The 25,408-nt window shown below is 43.6% G+C and overlaps 1 protein-coding gene and 1 long non-coding RNA gene across 2 annotated transcripts in view; one reads left to right on the forward strand and one right to left on the reverse strand.

Annotated features, from left to right (window-relative positions):
• Window positions 1-6,529, forward strand: part of LOC143293431 (uncharacterized) — an 18,245-nt gene extending 11,716 nt beyond the window's left edge. Inside the window, exons 2-3 of the long non-coding RNA XR_013056776.1 lie at window positions 4,978-5,071; window positions 6,180-6,529. This is a non-coding gene — a long non-coding RNA (uncharacterized LOC143293431). The remainder of the gene's footprint in view (window positions 1-4,977; window positions 5,072-6,179) is intronic.
• Window positions 6,530-10,900: 4,371 nt separating this feature from the next.
• Window positions 10,901-24,933, reverse strand: LOC143294275 (uncharacterized). The gene is made up of 10 exons (XM_076605711.1): window positions 24,801-24,933; window positions 23,192-23,432; window positions 22,201-22,362; window positions 21,668-21,790; window positions 20,710-20,881; window positions 19,138-19,195; window positions 18,604-18,736; window positions 17,247-17,452; window positions 15,991-16,100; window positions 10,901-14,866 (listed from the first exon to the last, which is right to left on the reverse strand). The coding sequence occupies exons 1-10, from the start codon at window positions 24,918-24,920 to the stop codon at window positions 13,315-13,317; spliced, it is 2,877 nt and encodes a 958-aa protein (XP_076461826.1). The 5' UTR covers window positions 24,921-24,933; the 3' UTR covers window positions 10,901-13,314.
• Between the last annotated feature and the right edge of the window lie 475 nt (window positions 24,934-25,408).

A 25,408-nucleotide genomic window follows, 5' to 3' on the forward strand; every position in this document is an offset into this window, starting at 1 on the left:
TAGTTAGTGATGCTGGTACGTCTGTCTATCCCATCTGATGTTATGGTTGATAATCTGTATTATTTCTGTCCATGTCGTGTGTTGTGGTATTGTTGTGTGGGAAGTGGTTCGTGGTCAGTGGTGGTTGTAATGTTGGCGATCACGTGATAGTGGTTGTGTGGCGGCAGTGGTAGTGATACTGAGGTCCAGTAAAGTGACACACCTCTTAATTTGACGCCCCAGTGAACAGATTCACTTTCAGTCGTTTTTCTCTTTCTCCGTCTCATTCAGATCTATGTTTGTAATAGGTCAGTGGTTTCTATATCCATGCACCCTGTGTGTATCTGCGTGTGCTTGCGTAGGTATGAGTGTGTGTGTGTGTGTGTGTGTGTGCTCGCACGTGTCAGTGTTTCTTTGTATGTCCATGCATGCACCCTATTTGTATCTGCGTGTGCGTGCGTACGTATGAGTATGTGTACCTGTGTGTGTGTGTGTGTGTGTGTGTGTGATCGCACGTGTCAGTGTTTCTTTGTATGAGACAGTGTGAGCGCGCGCGCGCGTGTGTGTGTGTGTGTGTGTGTGTGTGTGTAGTGCTAGAGCGGTCAAAGCAGACGGGGACTCCAAAGAAACACTCCGAGGGAGCCAGTGCGTTTCAATCGATCCGTCCGTCCTCGGAATTCGGCTTAGGGGTCCAGTGTGTAAACAGCATCGATCCGGTTTACTCGGTGGAGACGAAGAAACCCTCTGTCCTCTTGCCGAGGACACACAAACACTGACACCACAGATGACGTCAGCTCTGAAGCTTCCGGATCGGATTTACAGGTTTAAAGAGGAAGAAGATAGGGTGATAGGTAGGGAGGGTTTAAAGAGGAAGAAGACAGGGTGATAGGTAGGGAGGGTTTAAAGAGGAAGGAGACAGGGTGATAGGTAGGGAGGGTTTAAAGAGGAAGGAGACAGGGTGATAGGTAGGGAGGGTTTAAAGAGGAAGGAGACAGGGTGATTGGTAGGGAGGGTTTAAAGAGGAAGAAGACAGGGTGATAGGTAGGGAGGGTTTAAAGAGGAAGGAGACAGGGTGATAGGTAGGGAGGGTTTAAAGAGGAAGGAGACAGGGTGATAGGTAGGGAGGGTTTAAAGAGGAAGGAGGTAGGGTGATAGGTAGGGAGGGTTTAAAGAGGAAGGAGGTAGGGTGATAGGTAGGGAGGGTTTAAAGAGGAAGGAGGTAGGGTGATAGGTAGGGAGGGTTTAAAGAGGAAGAAGACAGGGTGATAGGTAGGGAGGGTTTAAAGAGGAAGAAGATAGGGTAATAGGTAGGGAGGGTTTAAAGAGGAAGAAGACAGGGTGATAGGTAGGGAGGGTTCAAAGAGGAAGAAGGTAGGGTGATACGTAAGGAGGGTTTAAAGAGGAAGAAGACAGGGTGATAGGTAGGGAGGGTTTAAAGAGGAAGGAGACAGGGTGATAGGTAGGGAGGGTTTAAAGAGGAAGAAGACAGGGTGATAGGTTGGGAGGGTTTAAGAGGAAGGAGACAGGGTGATAGGTAGGGAGGGTTTAAAGAGGAAGGAGGTAGGGTGATAGGTAGGGAGGGTTTAAAGAGGAAGAAGATAGGGTGATAGGTAGGGAGGGTTTAAAGAGGAAGAAGATAGGGTGATAGGTAGGGAGGGTTTAAAGAGGAAGAAGACAGGGTGATAGGTAGGGAGGGTTTAAAGAGGAAGAAGACAGGGTGATAGGTAGGGAGGGTTTAAAGAGAAAGGAGGTAGGTTGGGTGATAGGTAGGGAGGGTTTAAAGAGGAAGAAGACAGGGTGATAGGTTGGGAGGGTTTAAGAGGAAGGAGACAGGGTGATAGGTAGGGAGGGTTTAAAGAGGAAGGAGACAGGGTGATAGGTAGGGAGGGTTTAAAGAGGAAGGAGGTTGGGTGATAGGTAGGGAGGGTTTAAAGAGGAAGGAGACAGGGTGATAGGTAGGGAGGGTTTAAAGAGGAAGGAGGTAGGTTGATAGGTAGGGAGGGTTTAAAGAAGAAGAAGATAGGGTGATAGGTAGGGAGGGTTTCAAGAGGAAGAAGATAGGGTGATAGGTAGGGAGGGTTTAAAGAGGAAGAAGACAGGGTGATAGGTTGGGAGGGTTTAAAGAGAAAGGAGGTAGGTTGGGTGATAGGTAGGGAGGGTTTAAAGAGGAAGAAGACAGGGTGATAGGTTGGGAGGGTTTAAAGAGGAAGGAGACAGGGTGATAGGTTGGGAGGGTTTAAAGAGGAGGAGGTAGGGTGATAGGTAGGGAGGGTTTAAAGAGGAAGAAGACAGGGTGATAGGTAGGGAGGGTTTAAAGAGGAGGAGGTAGGGTGATAGGTAGGGAGGGTTTAAAGAGGAAGGAGATAGGGTGATAGGTAGGGAGGGTTTAAAGAGGAAGGAGGTAGGGTGATAAGTAGGGAGGGTTTAAAGAGGAAGGAGGTTGGGTGATAGGTAGGGAGGGTTTAAAGAGGAAGAAGACAGGGTGATAGGTTGGGAGGGTTTAAAGAGGAAGGAGACAGGGTGATAGGTAGGGAGGGTTTAAAGAGGAGATAGGGTGATAGGTAGGGAGGGTTTAAAGAGGAGATAGGGTGATAGGTAGGGAGGGTGTAAAGATGAAGGAGACAGGGTGATAGGTAGGGAGGATTTAAAGAGGAGATAGGGTGATAGGTAGGGAGGGTTTAAAGAGGAAGGAGGTAGGGTGATAGGTAGGGAGGGTTTAAAGAGGAAGGAGGTAGGGTGATAGGTAGGGAGGGTTTAAAGAGGAAGAAGACAGGGTGATAGGTTGGGAGGGTTTAAAGAGGAGGAGGTAGGGTGATAGGTAGGGAGGGTTTAAAGAAGAAGGAGACAGGGTGATAGGTAGGGAGGGTTTAAAGAGGAAGGAGGTAGGGTGATAGGTAGGGAGGGTTTAAAGATGGAGGAGACAGGGTGATAGGTAGGGAGGGTTTAAAGAGGAAGGAGACAGGGTGATAGGTAGGGAGGGTTTAAAGATGGAGGAGACAGGGTGATAGGTAGGGAGGGTTTAAAGAGGAAGGAGACAGGGTAATAGGTAGGGAGGGTTTAAGGAGGAAGAAGACAGGGTGATAGGTAGGGAGGGTTTAAAGAGGAAGGAGACAGGGTGATAGGTAGGGAGGGTTTAAAGATGGAGGAGACAGGGTGATAGGTAGGGAGGGTTTAAAGAGGAAGGAGACAGGGTGATAGGTAGGGAGGGTTTAAAGATGGAGGAGACAGGGTGATAGGTAGGGAGGGTTTAAAGAGGAAGGAGACAGGGTAATAGGTAGGGAGGGTTTAAGGAGGAGAAGACAGGGTGATAGGTAGGGAGGGTTTAAAGATGGAGGAGACAGGGTGATAGGTAGGGAGGGTTTAAAGAGGAGATAGGGTGATAGGTAGGGAGGGTTTAAAGAGGAGATAGGGTGATAGGTAGGGAGGGTTTAAAGAGGAGATAGGGTGAAAGGTAGGGAGGGTTTAAAGATGGAGGAGACAGGGTGATAGGTAGGGAGGGTTTAAAGAGGAGATAGGGTGATAGGTAGGGAGGGTTTAAAGATGGAGGAGACAGGGTGATAGGTAGGGAGGGTTTAAAGAGGAGATAGGGTGATAGGTAGGGAGGATTTAAAGAGGAGAGACAGGGTGATAGGTAGGGAGGGTTTAAAGAGAGATAGGGTGATAGGTAGGGAGGATTTAAAGAGGAGATAGGGTGAAAGGTAGGGAGGATTTAAAGAGGAGATAGGGTGAAAGGTAGGGAGGGATTTAAAGAGGAGATAGGGTGATAGGTAGGGAGGATTTAAAGAGGAGATAGGGTGAAAGGTAGGGAGGATTTAAAGAGGAGGAGACAGGGTGATAGGTAGGGAGGATTTAAAGAGGAGATAGGGTGATAGGTAGGGAGGATTTAAAGAGGAGATAGGGTGATAGGTAGGGAGGATTTAAAGAGGAAGAAGATAGGGTGATAGGTAGGGAGGGTTTAAAGAGGAGATAGGGTGATAGGTAGGGAGGGTTTAAAGAGGAAGGAGACAGGGTGATAGGTAGGGAGGGTTTAAAGAGGAGATAGGGTGATAGGTAGGGAGGGTTTAAAGAGGAGATAGGGTGATAGGTAGGGAGGGTTTAAAGAGGAAGGAGACAAGGTGATAGGTAGGGAGGGTTTAAAGAGGAGATAGGGTGATAGGTAGGGAGGGTGGAGGACGGGGGCGAATGAGCGGTTTTATTTCAGTGGACTGATTCCCGCTTCGAAAGAAAAACCCAAACCAAACACACACTACACAGCCCCCCTCCTCCCTCAAAAACCTGACGACAGGTACAAAAGATAGTGATCACAGTCTGGGACAAGTCGGTTGACCTGTCGTGACCTGGTAATGTTTTGTGTCGCTTGAAACGAGGTGGATACAGGATTTAACGTGTCACCGACTTACCACTCACGGCTGGTCTTAGGAGTCAAAGGAAGACTGAAGCAGGGGTATTTTAAAATAAATATCCAGTGTCCGGATTCCCTGTCATGCTCTGTTGGAAGAAGAATGTGGGTTTTGTACTCTTCGGCACAACTTTAATTATCTTTTGACTCTATTTTTAATATTTTTCTCTCTTTTAAGTTTTATTCATTTTTTTTTTTTTTTTAGACAGATTTCGAGTGACACAGTGCTGACATGCTCCGACACTCGTTCAAAATTCTTACACAGCGCATAAACCCAACACAAAACTTCGAATTGTGATGTTTATTTAAAAAAAGAAAAAAAGTTCTGGAAGCAAGTGACTGCCCGCTATGTATTTGCCTGGTTCCCGACTGTTGGTGGGCCTGTTTAATCCGTAGGGAACTGCGTCATGCAAAAACCATTGAAACTGAAAGTCCGTCATTTCCGTAATCTCCAACTATCCTGTGAAGTGTCTAAACTCGTGACGAGTCGCAAGCTGGCTCATGTTTTTTTGTTTTTGTTGTTTTGTTTTGTTTTTTCGTTGTTTTTTTCCATCATGACAGCAGGCCATCCACAAATTTGTTTTTCATTTCCGACCCAGGCTCACGGTGTCTCTCTTGGTCCAGCGATGGCCTGAACTGATGATGCGGTCTGTCTCGGTGTCGCACGTATGGGCTCACTGCTGATGCATCGTGGTTTGTATTGGTTGTGTTGTGGTGACGTGTGAATGCAGCGGCTGTCAGTGTCGTATAATTGTCCAATCCTGGTCGAGTTAGGTATCACATTAAACACACAAACACACATATACACGCATACTAACAAAACATATATACACACACATATACACGCATACAAACAAGACACACACACACATATATACTGTACACGCATGCTAACAAAACATACGCACACATATACACGCACACTAACAAAACACACACACACACATATACACACATACTAAAACATACACACACACACATACTAACAAAACACACACACACACACATATACACGCACACGAACAAAACATACGCACACACACATATGCACGCATACTAACAAAACATACACACACACACACACACATATACACACATACTAACAAAACACACACACATATACACGCACACTAACAAAACATACGCACACACACATATACACGCATACTAACAAAACATACACACACATATACACGCATACTAACAAAACATACACACACACTAACAAAACACACACACATATATACACGCATACTAACAAAACATACGCACGCACACACACACACTAACAAGGTTAAACGGGATGGAGGTTGGGTGCTGTGATCTCTTTGAGGGGTGGAGGTGGGTGAGAATGTGAGGGATGGAAAGGTCCCTCCATCACCCTCGAGCTGCAACAGGGGACCAGCTTTTATAGCTGTGGGCCTTGTTGATGGATACAGTGATTGCTCACCTCCACCCCCACCCCCCCTTCCCCAACACCCACCCACACACCAGCCCCTCTTCCCGCAGTGATTCGATTTTCTTCTCTACTCCCCACCCGGGCCCTCCATCCATTTCAAGTCCTCACTCTTCCCGCGCCCCTCCCACCACCCCAACCTCTCTCTCTCTTCTGCGCAGCACAATGTCCTACAAACCCTCGGATAGCCAGTAGACTGAAGACAGCAAGTGTTCCGATTGGCCTCTGAGAAGCAAGCATGCAGGCGTCGGTGACAGAAGACAGTGCACGTGAAGGGGGGCGGTGGTAGGGGGTAATAATAACAACAATAATAATGGTATTTATATAGCGCTGAATCATGTGCAGAGACAAATCAAAGCGCTTTCGCACCAGTCAGTCATTCACACGCACGCATGGAGTGATGGCGGTATCCCTGCCCGCGGAGAGGTGGCCCCTGTGGACGGAGCGACTGAGTGTGATGCATGTGTGCGTGCATGATGACCGCCAGTGCCCCAGAGGTGATGAAGTGTCTCTGAGTGGTGCATGGCTGGACGGTGTGATGCACTTCGATCGTGCTGTCTGCGCCCTTTCCCTCTTCCCACGCTGAAGATTGAAGCGCTGCTGTGTGGGACGCTACGCGGGAGACGTGCGGTTTGGCACTGTCCTGGTAAACGGACGAAAACATGTTTTCATCAAAATGCTTTCGCGCGCGCGCGTGTGTGTATGTGTGTTAGTGCGCGCGCGCGAATTAAATCTAATGGATGCGTGCGTTTTGTCTGTGCCTGTAGTGATTGCCGAGACGTGTCTGTCAGTGTGCGTGCGCGCTCGTTTGTATGAGTGAGTAGTGCGCATGTGCGCGTTTGTCAGTGTTTGTGAGATCCTGAACAGAATTAAGCACATAGAAAGAGAGACAGAGAGAGCCGGAAAGAACCGTGGAGAGAGTAGAAGCAGTAACAGAAAAAACAACAGTATACTCCGTTTACTCGATTTGCTGTCCGCAGTGACATCAACAGTCATGAGTTTAACTGACCATACCTCAGTTATAATTTCGTATTTATGTTTCTAAAAAAACATTAAAAAAAAACCCAAACAAAATCGCATCATGAATGCTTCGTATCTCCTACCCCCCCCCCCCCCCCCCCCAACCTCTCTCCCCCGCTATCCCCTCTGAATTCCTGTTAAGTGAAACTGATAAAATAAGTGGATTTTTTGCTTGGCGGGTTGCCCGCTTGTCCCGGGGAAGGAAGAGCAGAGAAACTGATTAATCTCCCGCGATTTGCCATTGCCCCCAGACATGCACATGTATATGTACGTACACCAGAAGGATGTGGGTAGAAGGGAGAGTGGAAGGGAGGGGGGAATAAAGGAGGAGGAGGAGGAGGAACAGGAGGAAAGTGATGGGGAGGAGGGGTGAATGAGCGGGAAGAGCGCAGAAAGGTGGGGAGGAGGGGCATGATTGGGGGAGGCCTGGGGAGGGTGGCTGAGGATGCTGAAAGGGACTGTCGAGTGTGTGAGTGAGTGTGTGGTGGTGGTGGGAGCGGGGTGGTGGTATTGGGGGGACTAGGTCAAACTTGGGAAAGGGGGGGAGGATGAGAGAGAGAGAGAGAGAGTGGGGGAGGTAAAAATCGTTCAGGCTTCACACACACACTGGCTCTTAGTGACGTTGAAAGAAGTCAAGGAGGGGGTGGGGGGGAGGAGGCTTTAAAAAACACAAAAACTGTGAAAGATGGAGGCAGTCTGCACGAGGTAGGAAGGAGGAGGGAGAGGGCCTGTTGAAAGAGGGGATGGAGGGGGGTCAGGGGGGTGGGGAGAGGTCGAGGTGGGGGCAGGGTGTGTGTGTGTGGGGGGGGGGGGGGGGGGGGGGGCTGCGGGCTGTGGAGTGGGAGGCTGCTGAGCCCCGAAAGAGCAAGGGTGCAGGGAAGAACTGGTTAATGACAGGATTTCAACATCGCCCTTCTAGCACCAGCCTAGACAAGCAAATTGAATTATGCCCACCCGGGCCAAATGAAATTGTTAAAAGAAAAAAAAAGAAGAAGAAGAAGAAGAAACAAACAGAGCATGCCAGCAGACCCTACTGGCGTTCGTTCTCCCGCCAGACCCCATTTTGTGGGTCACTCTTCACGTCAGTGCAGTGGAAAATTGGTCACTCAGTTTCCGACCCCCCCCCCCCCCACCCCTCCTCCTCGCTGGAAGCTTCATGTCAGTTATCTCAAAGGTTGTGCAATGTGCAACAAACACCGCACACACACACACACACACACACACACAGTCCTTTAAAATCTAGTGTACATCAAAGGATGTGTGAGCAACTGAGGGTCATTGGTATTTTTCGTCTGACTTCCAGGAATTAGACATGTGAGAGTTCATGAGCTCTGACGTTTGCATGCAGGTTATCTAATGATGGCCGCCGAGTGTAATTTCGGGACATTCCAATGGAGAACTGAGCTCAAAAAGAACAAAACCCGAAGAGAGATCTGAAACTTTAATAGCAGTTATGCACTGCCGGAAACATGAGCCGAGGTTCTCTGCACTCCATAAAATGAAAACCGAGTTGCAACCAAGGTGATCTGGTTCTACATTGACAATTCAGTGATGTTTTTAGCAGTTACTGTGTAAGACAATGAACTTGAATTTTGTGTGTGTGTAAATTTACCCATTTTCAGCATTCATTTTCTTCACCTTTAACCCATGCAAACCTGAGGACTTCACAGCCTCAGCAGGGTTCCATGCTATATTGATGTGGAAAAAACACACACACAAAAACAAACCAACCCGCAGAAAATATACTGTTTTTCTTCCAAATTACCTGTGGACACATCCAGAAATATTGTAGAAGTTAGTTCCTTTTCCATAAGTTTTATTCATATAAGTAGGATGTGAAAACCTTTTCAATGAGATGGATTTTGAAGACAGAGCAATGCTTGTGCAGGGTTTGATGAGTTGACCAGGTGATTCATACACTACTTGACTGAAAAAAAAAAAAAAAAAAAAAATCATATTCATAAGCATGTCCTTAGAATAGTGGGGGGGAAAAAAAGCAAAAAAACAAACAAACAAAAACAAAAAAAAAAAAAACCAAGACACCATAACGGGCTACCCTGCCAAATTTGAGTTTGTCTATGAAATGAATGCATGACATGAGGACAGATAGAAGATAGAATAGATCCTTTTTTTTTTTTTTTTTTTTTACACTCGCCTTGTGTGTATAGGGCGTGTAGAAAAGCAACGATCATTATGTACACTCCCCTTAAAAAACATAAAGGGCATTTAGAAAAAGCAATGATAAATATGTGGACTCCTCTTATAACAAAAAAACCCAACTATTAAAGAGCATAGTAAAAAAAAAAAGAAAAAAAAAAAGATAATTGTGTACTTCATTTTCCTTGAAGTTGACCTGCAGTCAGGTCATTTACAAACAATCCAAACACACACATAACAAGATTTTTTTATTTTTATATTGAGTGAAAAGCAAACAACAAAACCACATATATAAAAAGACATGCACATCACTGAGCTGTGATAATGTTAGCACCCTTTCTGTAACTGTCATGAATGCACCGTCAGCATCAGAAATAAAGATCATAGAAATAGACACAGCAACATTGTCCTTTGTCATAAGCAACACACACACACACCATATGCACACATATAAAGTATGCCAACTCCCCCTCCCGCACGCATAAATCATTCCACACATCATCATTAAAACATGCCACACACACACACACACACAAAACAACACACAGTATCACACAGTTTTTGTACACAAACAACAACACACATATAACAACCAAACTATATACACACTCATAAAACTATTGCACAGTAGCACATGCATATCAAACCACACACAAACACACAAAACAACACACAGTATCACACAGTTTTTGTACACAAACAACAACACACATGCACACATTTAATAAGCAAACTATATACACACTCATAAAAGCATTGCACAGTAGCACATGCAAATCAAACCACACACACATACACACACACACACACACTATCACAAAGTTTTTGTACACAAACAACAACACACAATTTTTCCCTTGCAAAGTGAGTGCCTGCCTGCCTGCACCGACCAACCACACAAACAGCAAGATTACACGTAAAATGGAAAAGAAAAAGAAAAAGAAAAAAGAAAAGAAAAAAGGTCAATGCATATTTATGGCCAGGCAGGGAAAGTGCAAGCTGGAGACGGACCATAAAACCTCCACAAACAGAGGTTAGTGTTATGCACAGCGTGGCGGAAGAAACTGTCACAAACCTCTGCCACTTCTCTCTGACGTTCCCTACCCAACAACTCCCCCCCCCCTCTCCCCACCCCCATATCCTCCTCCAGATTCCCCACAACCCACCTCCGCCTTCCAAACCCCAAGCTGCCTTCACCAGAACTTTTTTCTTACAATCATTTGAACCTTTTTTTTTTTTTTTTTTTAATCCGAACAGCCTTCCCTTATTTCACACACTTAGACCTCATCATGTTATTTTCAACACCTTTAAACATGTGTGTATGTTGACATGTAGATGTTTTGTGTTGTTCACATGTTAAAATTTACAATATGTGTTTTTATTATGATCCCTCAACACAAAGAGAGAGGGGGAGAGAGAGAGAGAGAGACAGGGAGAGACAGAATGGGGAGGATTAAAAAGACAAACAAGTACAGTCAAAAGAGGGAGAGGAAAAACACACACACACAAAAAAAACCTACAGAGAATGAAACACAATAGAATAAGCAAGTGAGGAAAACACGGTCTGGGTTAATTATAAATCAAACAAGAAAAGAAGAGATAGAAGTGGAAGATGTCAGAGGGCCTACTTGGTCAGCTGGACAATGGGAATCCCACAACAATTCATTATTAATTTCTAACACTTTGCTTTTTGTTACATGACACTTTCACAGCATTTTCCATCAGAAGAACTGGAAATATAATTCTAGATTCCACTTTTCTTATTTTTGTTTTTGTTTGTTTGTAAGTGTGTGTTCTTGTTCCAAAGAGAACACAGTTCCACAAGGGAATGAAGTTTCTAATGTAGATCCCATTTAAAAAGCATGCCTATCAACTTAAAAAAACGACAAAAAACATTTAATGCACAATTTCTGTTGTGGGCAACAAAATGGATACAATTTCGCTGTATTGACAATGGTTTAAAAAACAACAACATAAACGAACATTTTATGTGAGGATGTCCCAGCTTCATATTACAAGTGCTGCACAGGATTTGGAATAACAAAAAAAGGAATTCTTTCTTCTGATAACAAACAGCCAGCTGGCTAGAAATTCCATGTGGACCCATTTTGGTCTCAGACTGACCTGTGCAGCCTTGTGTGTGTTTTCATAAATGTATTCTAAATCTAGCAAGCCAGAAAAATTGAAATATTCATAAATTCATGCATAGAAAGTCCAACCGCTTGACTGAAACAATCAGGTAACTTTTTGTTGATTTACTCAAGGCCTGAACTAAGTGTGTTGGGTTACGCTGCTGGTCAGGCTCCTGCTTAGCAGATGTGGTGTTGTGTAAATGGATTTGTCCGAACGCAGTGATGCATCCTTGAGTAATAATAACTGAACTAAACTGACTTTGTAGCCTGCATGCCCACTCCTTTGTGAACAGTCACTGCATTAGTTTTCCCCCCACTGCACACATAAAGGGAAGTAATAGACATTTGGCCACAATTGTGCCTGACACTACAGTTTCTTTATATATGCCTTATGCAGACACATATGCATAAATCCACAGACTAAATGTGTGACAAGTTTGACATTTAAGAGGTAAGTTCTTTGAGACTCTCACTCTCAAGGCCAGGGGTTCAAACCTCTTCAGGGCATAGTGGATTATACCCAGAGACTTTTGCTATCTCCCAGGTCAACGTAGTTATGTGAACATCTACTGGTGCCTCAACCTACCTTGAGAGTCAATATACATGCTGAAGATTTCATATGCATAAAAAAATATATGAGAATCCTTGTCACTGTGAGGTGAAAAATAAAGACATGACCAAACTCAGTCTTTACCACCCCCAAGGTCTGAGTACAGCTGCCTAAAACTTGTCAGGTAAACAGCCCATTAGTAGAAACAAATGATGGCTGAAGTAGCAAAATGGTTAAGATGCCGGACTTTTAATGTAAAGGTTCTGGGTTAAATCATGTTATTAGCAACTGATGGATTAAGGATGGAGTTTTTCCCTGTCACCTGGGTCAGTCTGGTGGTGCTTTTAACAAAGTATCCCATACAAAAGATTAAACATGTGCATTACAGATGCTGAAACCCATGTCAGTGCCCAGGGGGTTATGGAAACAGGAACATATTCAGCATGATCACCACTGAAAAACAGTGTGGCCGCCTGAATGGTACGGTAAAAACAGTCATGCATGTAAAAAGTCCACTGGTAGTATACAACATACAAGTAGGCAATAGAGTTGCAGCCCACAAACGTGGAAGGAAACAAATGAGTGTAGAAGGTGAATGCAGAGGAGTGAAAACCTGAGCTGATGTTGTACCTGGCGATTCATAACAAGCTGCAGTCCAGACAGTGACAGTGGTGCTTGTCATATTCACTGCACCTGGGAATATCATGTAGCACTAGCTACAGGTCATTTTCAGTAGATTTACAACTATACATGAAAAGAATAATTATGAGTCATGCTGTATCACTCACTCGGCTCTATTCCAATAAGTCTGCAATACACATTTATTGAGTACACACACGACGGGCGCAATAGCCGAGTGGTTAAAGCGTTGGACTCTCAATCTCAGGGTCCCAGGTTCGAATCTCGGTGACGGCACTTGGTGGGTAAAGTGTGGAGATTTTTCCAATCTCCCAGGTCAACATATGTGCAGACCTGCTAGTGCCTGAACCCCCTTCGTGTGTATACGCAAGCAGAAAATCAAATACGCACGTTAAAGATCCTGTAATCCATGTCAGCGTTCGGTGGGTTATGGAAGCAAGAACATACCCTGCATGCACACCCCCGAAAGCGGAGTATGGCTGCCTACATGGCGGGGTAAAAACGGTCATACACGTAAAAGCCCACTCACGTACATATGAGTGAACGTGGGAGTTGCAGCCCACGAACGCAGAAGAAGAGTACACACACACACACACTGAATGTGGGCATGCAGGAACTATGTGATATATTCTTAAAAAAATCTTATGTAAACACTGTTGGCTGTGAAGAGTTCCTCTTGCTAGCTCTGGTCCACAACTCCCCACCTCCACATCACCCTCCTCCTTGAAGATGTGCTCAAATACTTTAATCATATATGTTCCGGATCTGCCTGACAGCACAAACAAATGCTTACACGCACACACCAGAATTCACTCCAACCCAACCCCAGCCGAATACCCCCCACCCACCTCCACACCATCCCCAATTCTTGTTTATGTGAAATGGTGAAACACTTCTGTCATCAAACTGGTTGGTGGGTGTAAAAAAAAGACAACTACAACAAAAAAAAAAGACAGCAGCACAGAAGGTCACTTAGGGCTGTCTACACCCCCACAAGACCTGGGTCCTCAAGGATGCCAATTACGCAGCGCTCCACATCCCCATCAAAACGGTGCAACACCTCGGCAATTTGACTGCCTCTCATCTGTGGGAAAACGACAGCAATTTGTGCAATTTTATCGGCCGAATGAACAAGAGTGTCGGCAGTCTGGCCAGGTCTTGGTGCAGCTCGGTTCTTCTTTTCCTGTGAGTTATTTCCCCTCGGCCACAAGGTTATTCCCTTTTCCTGATCCTCTCTGGTGGCGGGGAGGTGATGGGGGGAGGCTGAAGATGAAATCGTTTGTGATGGGTGCCCCGCGGGACCCATGCCGAGATCTATGTCCGGCAGGCTGTCAGAGTCAGATCCATCATGGTCACCACACCTTGTGCCAATAACATCCTTCTCCTCACTCAGAGAACTCACCACTGGGGAAACTGGCCCCGGTTTTATGCTCACAATGGAGTGCGTCATTGATTTAGAGTCGGTGGGATCGATCGCTCCTGGTGAAAGTGCACTGGTTACGGAATGTGTCATAAAACACTGCGCTTCAGACCTTCCTGCAGCGGACCCATCTCTATCATTCTTGTCACCACGGACAGCGTTATCATCGGAGCTGCATTGGGTCGAGTGCTCTTTTGCATCCTGTTTGAGGCGGAAAGTGCCGCTGGCAGACAAACTGTCGGCTGAAATGGCGGCCCCTTCTTCCACACACAGGTCACGGTGGCAGTGGGAGGGATGCGAAGCGGTTTTCGGCGGCGAAACATGACTGTCAGATCTGAGAAACCCTGAGGGCATGTTCTCTAGAGCCGTTGGTTTGTTTGACAAAGCTGCGCAAACAGAGGGTTTAGGAGAGCGCTGTGAACCTTCCCAATGCCCAGATGAGACACCGGTGGTCGGTGACTCACTCCTTGTATTGTGAAGCTGGGGCTCGGACACTGCATGTCTGGGTCTGGTGCGGGTGAGTGAATCCCCCAGCCTCTCCCTGTCCCCTATGGAGGAGACAGCTTTGTCGGTGTGTCTGCCTGCGCCAAGCTCTGAACCAGCAGCAGTGGTGGTTCTCCCCGTCACAGCACGATCGCTATCCTCACAGCCGCGGGCTTTTTTGTTTGGAGAGATCTGGTGGCCAAATTTGTCTCCCTTCCTCTTCATCAAATACACGCGTCCCCTGGGGGACCCGCTGGGGGTGGTGAGGGGCACAGGGCTGACCCCGCATGTCTGCTTTGCTGCCTGACCCACTGACCCACTTTCTTTGTTCAGGTCAAGCGGCCGGCGTTCCACTGAACGGGGAAGGACTAAGGGAGGTAGTTCATCATAACCTTCACACACAGGCAGGGAAGAGTGGCTGTCCTTGAACCCGTGTGTTGCTGGGAGTGTATCATCACTGCTGAGATCCTTCTTTTGACAGGAGGTGGATTCTGCACTGTCATCCCCATCATCATCATCACTGAGGATGAGGACAGTTTCTGGCTTGGTTTCCTCCAGGATGCGTGCTTCATGTGGGGAGGCTGCTGTCATTTCAGCAATAACAAGGGCATCAAATTCTCCCCTCTTGGCCCTGAAAAAAAGAACACCCCCAAACCCCCACAGGTTATGTATATTTTTAAATGACAATATACCTATTTCACTGTAAAACAAGCAGAGTATAAGCCTTTCTTCCCTCTCGGCTATTAATCACAAGAATAAATCGATGAAAAGCAGTATATCATCTTGTCATTTGCTAAGGTCTTGCCCTTACACAAAAGTATGACAGGTGGAGGATAATTGTTGCTGTAGATCTTTCATAGATTTGATCAGAATTCGTATTACAAGATATTGAAAAAAAAAAAAAAAGCCCAAAAAACCAACTGTTCAAATAATTGATTTTAATAAAGAAGAAAAACAAGACTGTTGGATTAAAATAAACAGGAATGGTAAAAATGGGAAAAACAACAAATAATTCTAATTGTTGTTTAATGTTCAACAAAACTTTGACAGAACCAAAACAAACAACAAAAACCAAACCAAAACAAACCAACACACACACACACACAGATACACACACACACAAGATGGTAAGAAGGATAATGGAAAAAATCACAAAAGTTCCAAAAACAGCAAATGACAGAACCAAACCAAAAAGCAGTGTCTGACATACATTTTTCTTGAGATGAACATCACAAGAGTGATTCTGTTCTCCTGCCCTTCAGGTTGACTTTCTTCAATCTTACACGGGAAGACTCACATAATTTTGCAATGAGTGTCAAGTCAAACGGTTACAGCACTGGGACTTGTAATCTGAGGGCCTTGGGTTTGATGTCAATATCAGCATCTGGTGGATCAAGGTGGGTGGGGGATTTTTCTCAACCTCCCAGATTAATAATGTATGTGCATACCTGCTTGTGCCTTAACCCCTTTCATCTGCATACACATGAAATAGATCAGATACGCACGTTAAAGAACCCATTGTCAACATCAGTGGCTAGGGAGACACACACACACACACGCAAACATTATCCAGCATGCACACCTCTGTAGAATACAGTATGACTGCCAACAATGGAGATAAAAACATTTATGCCTCTGACAGATATGAGTGAATGTTCCACTGCACACAATGAACTATACATGGTGGGGTAAAAACAGTTAATCCACAGTCAGATACGAGTGAATGTTCCACTGCACACAGTGAATTTTACTGACCTGTCATGTAGCTGAGAGGTTATTTTAGCCAGGTGCCTGACAGTGTCCAGCATGGAATCCATGGCAACCAGCTCCAGGTGGGGATGCTGCTTTAAGTCACACAAAACCCGCTGAAACAGTCACCAGGTATACATATTAAAAAAAAAAAAAAAAAATTCTTTTTTTACCCAGCATTAAGACAACCATTCTGTTTTTGGGGGATACTAGTATTTGCTGAGGGGTGTCACTCAGTTTGCAGTGGCTCTGTAAGGCTTGTTCTGTCAAATTTGTTTTCATTTGTAAGTACCAACTGAAGGCGACTGCTATAATTATTTAAAAAAATCTTTTTATCTTACTGATTAGAAAAGGACAATGATGGACACATCCAATAAAAACAAAGAAATTCCCTTTTTTTCGGTTCACTTTTGACAAGTTTAAAAGTGTTGTTTGCCAGCAAGAAAAATAGCTACTACGCTTTTGTTAAAAAAAAAAAAAAATCTAGCTTCCCTAGTGCACAATGTTATGATTTTTATGTTGTTGGTGCCCACAATGACTTTCTGACCTCTTCTGAAAACTAAACTACCACACTACCTGTGTGATTCCTGTGCTGCTTTCCTTAACCTGGCAGAAAGCAAAACATGTTGGCATGCTGAGGGTTCTCAACATGCAGTAACCTTAGATGTGACATCTTTGCGTTATGTTCTCCTGACCTTTTCCTGACAAATTACAGAATAGTCATTCCTATCTACACTTCAAGCACAAACAAAATACAAATAGCCGTAACTCATGATCGCTCCTCCTCAGCCCTCACAAACTTTCCTCATTGTTCTGAAGATCTTTGTCTCCCCATCTGATGGGTGCAACAGCTGAATGGTTAAACAACTGAACTTTAAATCTGAGAGTCCTGGGTTCGATTCTTGGTCATGATGCCCGGTGGGTTATTTAAAAATGGCGAACTTTCTGTCTCCAAAGTCAACAGATGTGCAGACCTGTTAGCGCCTGAACCCACTTTTGTGGATATAAGCAAGCCGAAGATCAAACATGCACATAAAAGATCCTGTAATCCATGTCAGCGTTTGGTGGGTTATGGAAACAAGAGCAAACCAAGCCGGCACACCCACAAACAAACTGTGGTTGCCAACATGACGGGGTAAAAACTTATCATGTGCATAAAAGCTCACTCATTCATAGGACTGAACAAGACTGCTGCAGTCCATGAATGCAGAAGAATTCCCCCCCATCTCTCCCTTCCCCTCTGTCCCTACGACCCTTCTCACCTGCACCTGCTGTAGGGAGGGGTTCCCACAGCGCCCCACCCCCTGACATCCGTCCGCACAACGTGCAACAAAGCTCTCCGGCTTTCCCTCAACGACGTACTGTAGCACTGTCTGCACTCCCTTCTTCTGGAACTCTTCTTTTACGGAGGTCATCTTGTCAATCTGTCCCCAGAACCGCCCATCCTTCAAGGAGTGGGCCACATCATCTGCAAGCATCAACACCACCTGCTTGTGCTGAAGTTAGTACCTTCATTGCACTGATTTATAAACAATGTCATCTGAATATGTAGTCAGTTTTACACCTGCTTGTACTAAAGTTATTACCTTCATTGCGTTGATTTAAAACAATGTCATCTGAATCTGTGGTAAGTTTTACACCTGCTTGTGCTGACATTAGTACCTTCATTGCACTGATTTAAAACAATGTCATCTGAATCTGTAGTCAGTTTTACACCTGCTTGTACTGAAGTTAGTACCTTCATTGCACTGATTTAAAATAATGTCATCTGAATCTGTAGTCAGTTTTACACCTGCTTGTACTGAAGTTAGTACCTTCATTGCACTGATTTAAAATAATATCATCTGAATCTGTAGTCGGTTTTACACCTGCTTGTACTGAAGTTATTACCTTCATTGCACTGATTTATAACAATGTCACCTGAATCTGTGGTCAGTTTTACACCTGCTTGTACTGAAGTTACTACCTTCATTGCACTGATTTATAACAAAGTCACCTGATCTCTGTAGTCAGTTTTACACCTGCTTGTGCTGAAGTTAGTATCTTCATTGCACTGATTTATAACAATGTCACCTGAATCTGTGGTCAGTTTATTTGTGATGAAAGCAGTTATTGCGAATGATGCTTGACGTGTGCAAACTTCTGTCTTGAATAGTCAAAAATATGTTTGGAAATGTGTACACTGAACCCTGATCTCAGATAATTTGATTAGGGAGAATGAAAATTAATGTGTAGGTCATCCAGGTAGTTCATCTGTGTGTGTCCGTTCTGAACTTTTTATATATTTTTGGCACACACCCAATATAATCCATCATGAACACTTACACTTAAATAAAATGAAGTAATTCAGTATGGACATCATGAAACCATTGTTACAATAAAATGAAGTGATTTAGTATGGACATCATGAAACAACCATTCTTACCGTATTTCAACTTTGAGCCACTACCTAACAATATGCACATCCATATTTATTCATCACCAGTGTCAAAGCAAGCACACACACACGCACACACACACACACACACACCACATGACTGTGATCCTATCAGAGTTGTTACCAGAATCATGTGCACCACCATGCTTTATACTTGCAGCTGTATCAGTGGTAAAGCTCACCAGCTCTTTTTCTTTCCAACAAGAATGGCAGTTGTCGTTCCACCCCATCGCACCTCCATAACCAGTTGTAGTCGGCACAACGAAGCTTCCTGGTTCTGTACACTGTCCCTGTCTGCTCTATCATCTCACACAGCTGTTGACAGCAAACGTTTTTAGATGATCAGACTTCCTCTGCTAACATAATACAAATGTATCTGTTTAACTACACCTCAAGAAATTTACAGACAATTTTTTTTATGCTTTCTGCTGCTAACAGCAGCACATCATTTGTTTTTATAAAGAAAAACTCCATGGATGAATGTGAAAGATAAGAAAATCATTCACTTCTAAGTGACAAAAATGAGGTTTTTAAAATAATGTACGGAAAAATATTGAGAAAAATGGTGAACACGCTGTGCTTATATAGCTGGCATGGGATGAAATGTGTGATATGTGAGTGAATGTATGACAGGAGTCTCAATCAGACCACATTCCTGGAATCATTGTAACATATCTCTGGTGAATAAACCACATGGCAATTGTATGATGACTTACATCAGCCAGGCCAGCTCTGTTCCCTCCACCTTCCTGAATATCAACCAACAGAATCACTCTGCACACACAATGCAAAAAACATTACTATCATTATTTATCATTATTGCTTATAGCTTAGTGGAAATTTTGTTATTATTATTTATCATTATTGCTTATGGCCAAGAAGACTGCACAGGGCCATATCAGGGCTGTAAACGTTGCCAATATTTATCAATTTAGCCAGTTGAGTGCCTATAAGATGTCAGCTGACGTCCTGCAAAAAGTGTTGCCATGGTGCCTATAAGACATCCACTGACATCCTGCATGTATTTCAATATTTCCTTCATCGGAGTTTGACATAATGAACATAAAAAGACTCTGAATGGTTAGTTTAATATGTCTGGATTATAATAAATAATGATTTGCCAACTTAGAATGTGTGTGTAAAAAGGGTTTGCCTCACATGCCAAATAAGCGTTGGACACTTTGTCAAGTGAAGTCAGTGGTCCCAGTCAGTGGATTTACACAACTTTGCAAGCTGTGCTGAGAGATGGATCTGTCTTATCTTATGATTCATCTGAACTTGAAGGTACTGACAATGACTGACAAAACTTACATCTGAGTCTTTGTTCAGTCCATCTATCAAATCAGACATCATTTCCGAGTGAGTGACTATGACTGACAGTGAAGGTGCGGTACTTTCACATAATTTGAGAAAAGGGGCAGGAGAGATAGAGGAGTGGTGTAAGACAGTAGGATGAAGGCCAGACAGAGGGTGAGATAAGGGGGTGTGGCGTAGCTGTCAATAAATTGTCATTTCACAGTGATCAGCTGCCAGGAATGGCTACAGTCAATCATCCACGATTTTCTTTGAACCCAAGGTTGACAGACAATAGGAATCATGGTTTTCTTTTACATTTTCATGCTTTTTTTGTCGCTGATCAGTTGATCAGTTTATTTATAGAGGAGACAAACCAGATGCGCAGCAGACACTTTGTCAGATTAGTTACAAACAGGAGGAAGGGAATACCATCAAAGAGCTCTCTCCTCTAAAGGGAGATTCTCTTAAGTGTAAGAAAAACTTGACGGCTCACTCTGAAAATGTGACGGACTTTTTACTTGACTGAATCCACTGTGACTGACTTTTTATCTTGACTGAACCCACACATGTCATTGTGGGGACAGTTATTTACTTACATGACTACAAGTGTTGTGATTGTTATGATTAACTTATAAACTGTTTTATTTTCTTTTACAGGGATATATCAGACGATAAGCATGCTATTTCCAGATGTATTTTTTTTGTTTTCTTTCTTTATCTTTGGGTTGGGTTACAGTCACAGTGTTTTCAGTGCTACACCTAGCCTCCTACCCTACAGATCACTCTCTGTCTGTCCTCTACCCTTTGGCCTGTCTGGTTTGGATGGCCCTTCCAGGAGCACAAGGCTGCAGCAAGCATAGCTCTCTGGGTCACTGAGGCACTTAACCTCTCCCCCTTTCAACCACAAGGTGGTGATCCTGTGGGAGGTATGCAGTGTGCAGACATGCTCTACCATGCCATGCTGTCCCAGACAGAGAACACAGCTCTCTCACCCATCCTGTCCTCTGTCGTTGCTGTACATGGCGTCAGTCACCACATGGTTAACTGGGTCCCCAGCGCTTCTTGACAGGGGACCGGCTGACAATACAGGTGACGACACAAATGATGTTGACGAGGATGAAACTGCTGCAGCTTTGGGAAGTGAGAGATGAGCTGACTTTATCCCTGTTGAATAAAAATAGGAAAAAATGAAAACAAGGAACCAAATAAAGTAGTTGTTTTTTGTGAAGAAAATAAACTTTGGTTTTAAGTTAAAAGACAAGAACACAACAGCGACAACATTTGTACAGAAGAACCGAACTTTTCAAAACCTGACACTGTACCAACAGGCATTAATCAGTACTTTAATGTCAAACTAGTTACTGAAAGCACAAAATAAACACCTCAATGCATGAGTGCAAACATTATATCTACCCAGGTTCATGCTGCCTTCTTTACACAATAATCAAAGCCATTACTTTTTGTTAAGAGGACATTCACCATCCACCAGACTGCCATACACAGTTCCCTCTGTTCTTTGTCAAGTCTCCACACTCAGCTCTTTCAAGTCTGGCCTTAAAACCCACCTCTTCCCATAATAGCCTCCCTTCCCTGCCTCTTCCTTGTCTTCAGTTTCTCCAGTTTTAGAGTTATGCATACGTGTGAATGACTGGTGCGAAAGCGCTTTGATTTGTCTCTGCACAAGATTCTGCGCTATATAAATACCATTATTATTATTATTATTATTATTATTATTATTATCATCAACTATCGTAACAGATTTTGCAAGACATCTCAGATTCAGAATTAAATTTTCATCACCTTCCCCCTAACCTCCACAAACAGATGCAAGCACTCTTACATGATAGTAAACATGGATCCTCACATAGATGTACACACATTCGGCATGAAATATAATATTCTAAAATTACAAGAGGTGTGCATACATGCATGAATATCAACGAACATCACCTGAAGATGGGCTTTCTATGATTGCTTTCTGCTTCCTTGGTTTTGCTGGTGTTGAGACTGTTGATGATGATGGTGATGATGACGATGCTGAGGTAGCTGAAGCTGATGGAGCTTTTTTAACGCCTGAAAGATATATCAATATATAAAAAAAAGGCATAACCTTTTTGATCATAATTCACAGATGCATTTTTCATTCTACTACTACATGGAACAATGAGATCAAATCTATGCATGTAAAAGCAATAACCATTTGTATTTCTAATTTGGCTTCTTCCTTACCATCAAAACATGTCTAAAGTAAGGTGACCCTTTACAATATGGAAAATCACAGTCCGTTGGGCTCCAGGGAGAAAAATGAAAAGCAAAAAAGATCCAATCTTTCTATCAACCTCTCTCTGTCTTTTCATTACTTGGCTATAACTTTTAGGTTCACTATTGGTTAGATTTTCGCATTTACAACTGCTTTTAATTTAACTCCAGCATTAAAATAGCCACATTCTATCTTTGGGGAAAAGTGAAGATCAAGATGGTACCTGCAGTAGTGGGTTCATGTCCCAGACTCCTCTCCCTCAGGGTCAAGGCTACGTCCATGCCCAAAGGCAGCAGGTGGTAGACATTGGCCTTGTGTAGTGAGCGTCGCTTCACCAGGTCTCTCTTAATCAGCACTTCCAGTCGCCACCATGCTTGGCAAAAACCTGTTTGGGAAAAAAAATGGCTGTATATAACACCCCAAAGTACCTCTCCCTTGTTCGCTTCTTTTATATGTTCACCCCAGTCTTGACGGAAGTTGCTGTGAGCATGTATATGTTTTTGTGTATGTTTTCGTACTTGTGTATGTATGTGCATGTATGTGTGTGTGTGCATGCGTAATACAAACCTAAACTGAGAGCTCTCCAACTGGCTCAGGCCAGTAATAAACTTTTGAATAAAAATTGTCACTTGCTGAAAATAGAATGCCCCCTGTTCGTCCTGAGCTAAGTTTCCGGCCTCCTTCCTTCCCCTTTTTTGTGAGTTCAGTTCGCTAATGGCATCAATCAATTCATAAAAGAAAAAATACAGCTTGATTTTCAATAGTTAGCGGAGTTGGCAGGTCTGTGCAAGAATAAAAAAGTAACGAACAAGGATAAAAACGGGACTTTATTAACAATTTTGAACATAAAGTACCAGGGGAATTTGGCAGGTCTGTGCAAAACAGACAACAAACAAACAAACAAGGAACATAAAAACAGACTTTACAAACAATTTTGAACACAAAGTACCAGGGGAATTTGGCAGGTCTGTGCAAAACAAACAACAAACAAGGAACATAAAAACAGACTTTACAAACAATTCTGAACACAAAGTACCAGGGGAATTTGGCAGGTCTGTGCAAAACAAACAACAAACAAGGAGCATAAAAACAGACTTTACAAACAATTCTGAACACAAAGTACCAGGGGGATTTGGCAGGTCTCTGCAAAACAAACAACAAACAAACAAGGAACATAAAAACAGACTTTACAAACAATTCTGAACACAAAGTACCTGGGGAATGAGAAGGAAGGAATTTCTCATCACACAGCTTAGCAGCCTCAGTTCTCAGTTGTTCTTCAGGGATCAGGACGACTCCTCCTTGACTGTCTGCAGCTGCCAACTCTGTCAGATGCAGCAGAGCCACCAGCATTGCCCCAGCAGAGCTGACAAAACGACCTGGAGCAGGGCGATCGGAACTGTAGACCTGAGTGTTCACATACCCCTCCAGACGACGCACTGTCTCTGGGCCAATCTGTCATCACAACAAGGATTATTGAAAAGAGTAAAAGTGAAGGTTGTGAGATGAGAAAGAATTGACTAATACAACAGTAAACAATGCTTAACTCATCGGTACTGTCACCTACATATTTATTTTATTTTTGACATACTATCCATTGTTGTGCCAGTGATACAAAGGTATCCCACATCTCATGCTGTGCCACAGGAACATGTCCTTAATAAAGTCATAAGCAGTCTTTATGACAACCATTTGTCTCACTACTGTATAATACAAATACTGTATAAAACAATCATGCAAGGCACCATCAAGGGCAGGAGAAGAAGAGGAAGACAGCGGAAGAACTGGCATGAGAACATCAAAGAATGGACCGGACTCCATACATGTGAGCTGCTGCCAGCAGCTGCTGACAGAGACAGATGGAGAAGGGAGGATGCGTCTGCGGTCCTCAGGTTTCCCCCAACTACTACTCTGTAGTTATGGGCCTGAGGTGAGGTGTATAATACACATGCCACATGGACCTCTGTCCTGGCCACCATTTCTGTTCTGTGTGAGAATACACATAAGACGGGCACAATAGCCGAGTGGTTAAAGCGTTGGACTGTCAATCTGAGGGTCCCGGGTTCGAATCACAGTGACGGCGCCTGGTGGGTAAAGGGTGGAGATTTTTACGATCTCCCAGGTCAACATATGTGCAGACCTGCTAGTGCCTGAACCCCCTTCGTGTGTATATGCAAGCAGAAGATCAAATACGCACGTTAAAGATCCTGTAATCCATGTCAGCGTTCGGTGGGTTATGGAAACAAGAACATACCCAGCATGCACACCCCCGAAAACGGAGTATGGCTGCCTACATGGCGGGGTAAAAATGGTCATACACGTAAAACCCACTCGTGTGCATACGAGTGAACGTGGGAGTTGCAGCCCACGAACGCAGAAGAAGAAGAAGAAGAAGAATACACATAAACACACAATCCAACCTCCACATTATAAAGAAAAGAGAACAGCTGTTTTTTTGTTTTTAAAAAAAAAATGAATCTGGTGAATGGAAAACAGCCAATCAAGACACAAAGGACAATCAAAAGTGAGTATAATACTGATACATCATTACATAAGTTAACCTGAAATGAATGGTTACTTTACTGATGTTGATCAGTTTCAAATATGATATTGACAAATCAAGGAATAACTCGTGATTTTTTAGTCAGTTCTATGATGTACAGGTCAGTTTTATTTCTTTGCTTTCAAACATGGTAGTCACAATTAGCTTCACAAACACACACATATATATGATTATATAAAACTGCACAAAGATTCAGAATACTCTTATCTCCTACCAAATGTTCTACCTTAAACCTCTCACTACTTTACCATCAAACCTACCGATTCCAGTCGAATAGCTTGCTTGGCAGTGTTGATGTTCTTGTCTGAAAGTTCAAGGGAGACAATGGCCTTTGAGGTGCACTCTGCTGCAGACTTTAAGTAGTGCTTTCCCCTCTGCATCTGTTCATGGGCTTGCAATCCTCGCATAAACATGTACCGCTGGAAGTTAACAAAATGACTGACTGAGTTTAGCAGGAAAAAAACCCACAGAGAAAATGCTTATTGTAAAATGTTGTACATCTTGGTAGATAAGCAACTGCCAAAATAGTATTAGTCGCCATGGCAATATCCATATTTCTTCCCATGTTCTTTCCATTCAGTTTCGTTCCCTCTACGGAAAAACCATAAATTTGTTTCAATAACACTGTATTATATACTCAGCATTTCTTCCTCTGTCAAGAGACCCAAAGCAGGCCAGTCAAAGAGTGGAGGGGAAAAACTGTTGAGTATATATGAAAATGTTATTTACCAATTTATAAATTTTTCTGTTTTAAAAATGGAAAAATACAGGGGAAGAAATGTGGATATTGCCATATATACCTGCGAGGGTCTGGGTTTGAATCCCTGTGTTCAAAACACTTTATATTTGATCACAGCATGTGTGCTTA

Source organism: Babylonia areolata, chromosome 19, assembly GCF_041734735.1.
Source record: "Babylonia areolata isolate BAREFJ2019XMU chromosome 19, ASM4173473v1, whole genome shotgun sequence".
NCBI lineage: Eukaryota > Metazoa > Mollusca > Gastropoda > Neogastropoda > Buccinidae > Babylonia > Babylonia areolata.